The sequence below is a fragment of the Bison bison genome, unplaced genomic scaffold, assembly GCF_000754665.1.
Source record: "Bison bison bison isolate TAMUID 2011002044 unplaced genomic scaffold, Bison_UMD1.0 scf7180017864374, whole genome shotgun sequence".
NCBI lineage: Eukaryota > Metazoa > Chordata > Mammalia > Artiodactyla > Bovidae > Bison > Bison bison.
The window spans coordinates 3,150,352-3,152,628 of NW_011494946.1; the positions used below are offsets into that span (position 1 = coordinate 3,150,352).

Genomic DNA, 2,277 nt, shown 5'->3' on the forward strand with positions numbered 1-2,277 from the left:
AAACTGGAGCTATTATACAGAGTGAAGTAAGCCAGAAGGACAAACACCAATACAGTATACTAACGCATATATATGGAATTTAGAAAGATGGTAACGATAACCCTGTATACGAGACAGCAAAAGCGACACTGATGTATAGAACAGTCTTATGGACTCTGTGGGAGAGGGAGAGGGTGGGAAGATTTGGGAGAATGGCATTGAAAAAAAAAAAAAGAAAAAAAAATACATGCTTTGGTTCAGTAATTATGCTTATAAGAATTTATCCTGAAGGGGAATAATCATGGATACAGTACAGAGATATTAATGAAAGACATTCATTGTGAGGCTGTTTATAGTGTTGGGCAGTTGAAAGCATCCTGATTGTTTACTAATAAAGAATTGTTACAGCTATATAATAGAATACTAGGGATCCACTAGAAGTGATAATGTAGACTTTTTAATGGGAAGGAAGATACGCCAATTTATGTAATCAGTATACTTAACACGGTGGATCACATTAAAACTACGGGTTTTAAATGCTCAGAACAAAGAAAGAATACATATAATAAATTGAAATGTTAACTGGTGTTTTCAGCTAATACAATTACAAATAATTTTAGTTAGCTATATTTTCTATATTTTGAAAGTTCCTATGGTAAATGTGTATTATTTTGCCAGCAAGATGAAGGGTATTATAAATGTGACAATGGTTTAAGTTACAATTCAGCTTTTTGTGCAGGAGTATACCGCAGACATATGTAATAGAATGTTGAGGTAAAGATTACCAGTGAAGTTCAGATTTGGAAAATAATTTTTAAAAAGAAAATTTAGTGCTACTTTTTCACTTCTTTCCTACTAGTGTGTATTAAAAGTCCCTGGATCCTGTAGAAAGCTTGTTAATGTTTGTAATGCTCACTTAATCATTTCAGTTTTGCATTTATTCCTAGTCAAGGCAGGAAAAAGAGTATCATTTTTCTCCGTATTTTTCGTCTTCCAGGTGGGCACTTTTGGTGACATTGTCCAGTTCTCACAATGTATCATTCCTTGTCTGAAACTAGACATCCTCTGCAGCCAGAAGAACAAGAGGTGGGCACTGACCCTTTGTCGAGCTACCCAGACCAGCCTGGAGGTGAGTTTCCTGCGCGGATAACTGCTGAGCTGCTGGGAAAGTTGGCAGCGGGTCTCCAGCTAGCCCCGCCCTAGACGTCTTCCTCTAGATGAGGCTGCACAGAAGAACTTTTAAGACCATTTTGCTGGATAGATATGGAGCGCTGTGACACTGAGCGCCAGCTTTTAATTGTAGACACATTAGCCTTAGCCCATGTTTAATGCACTGTCATTCTTAAAAAAAAAAAAAGAAATCCGTAAACTTAAACGCTTCATTACTTCAGCATAAGAATTTTGAAATACAAAATGGTCTGTGTGAAACATCTTCTAAAGATGTCTAAACCTTTGGTGTTCATTTTTGTGGGGATTTTTCTTCTTTCTTTCAGCAAGTTGAGATTATTATAGGGTAAAAGACTTGCCTGATTCTTCTCTTTTTTTTTAATAATTGAAATTTGTGTTTTTCTTTTAAATATCTATGTATGGAAATTGTTAAGAGATCAACTCTGTTAGGGCCTACCCTAGAAAAATGTATTAAATGTGTATGTATTGGAGCTTTATAGTATTTTCTCAATATTAATGATAACATAGTATCTTAGAAGGAAAGAGTAAGTTTGTGACAATTCTTGAAGCTTTATCCTTATTTCAACTAAATATTTGCTGAAGTCGATTCATGATTCAAGTAACTACTTGTACATTTTCACTCATACATATACCAGGATTGTAAGATCTATTTTAAGAAATTATACTTAGTCAAAGTCATTCACATATGTTTTCTATACTTCAGATAGTTTTTTTTCCTATATTGATGTAAAGGTCTGCATTAAGTAATGTTTTGGGAATTAAAAAAAGTTGATTTCCTAAACGTAACTATTTCTTTAGCACACAAGCTCTTGGGTTTATGGAGTGTGTAGATGTTGTTTTGTCCATCTTTAATACATTCCACATCATCCAAATGCCCTTGTTTTTAATGAAAATAGTGTACAGCTTGTTTTCATGATTTTATTTTTATATTTGCTTCTATTTAAACTGCTATTTAAGGTTTTGATAGTATGAAAAAAATGTTACTGTTTAGTTTCAGCATTTAAAGAATTTTAGTGGTGAGAACGATACAGTCATCCCTAGTGATGCTTTTTTTCTTAAATGTCATACCTTTAAGAAGTACTCTTAATTAAATAAGTCAGATCATTCTGC

General features: G+C 33.6%; 1 protein-coding gene across 1 annotated transcript in view; it reads left to right on the plus strand.

Annotated features, from left to right (window-relative positions):
* Positions 1-2,277, plus strand: part of TBC1D5 (TBC1 domain family, member 5) — a 540,661-nt gene that overhangs the window by 182,899 nt on the left and 355,485 nt on the right. Inside the window, exon 4 of the mRNA XM_010856750.1 lies at positions 977-1,108. Coding sequence (XP_010855052.1) covers positions 1,012-1,108 — 97 coding nt within the window. The 5' untranslated portion in view covers positions 977-1,011. The remainder of the gene's footprint in view (positions 1-976; positions 1,109-2,277) is intronic.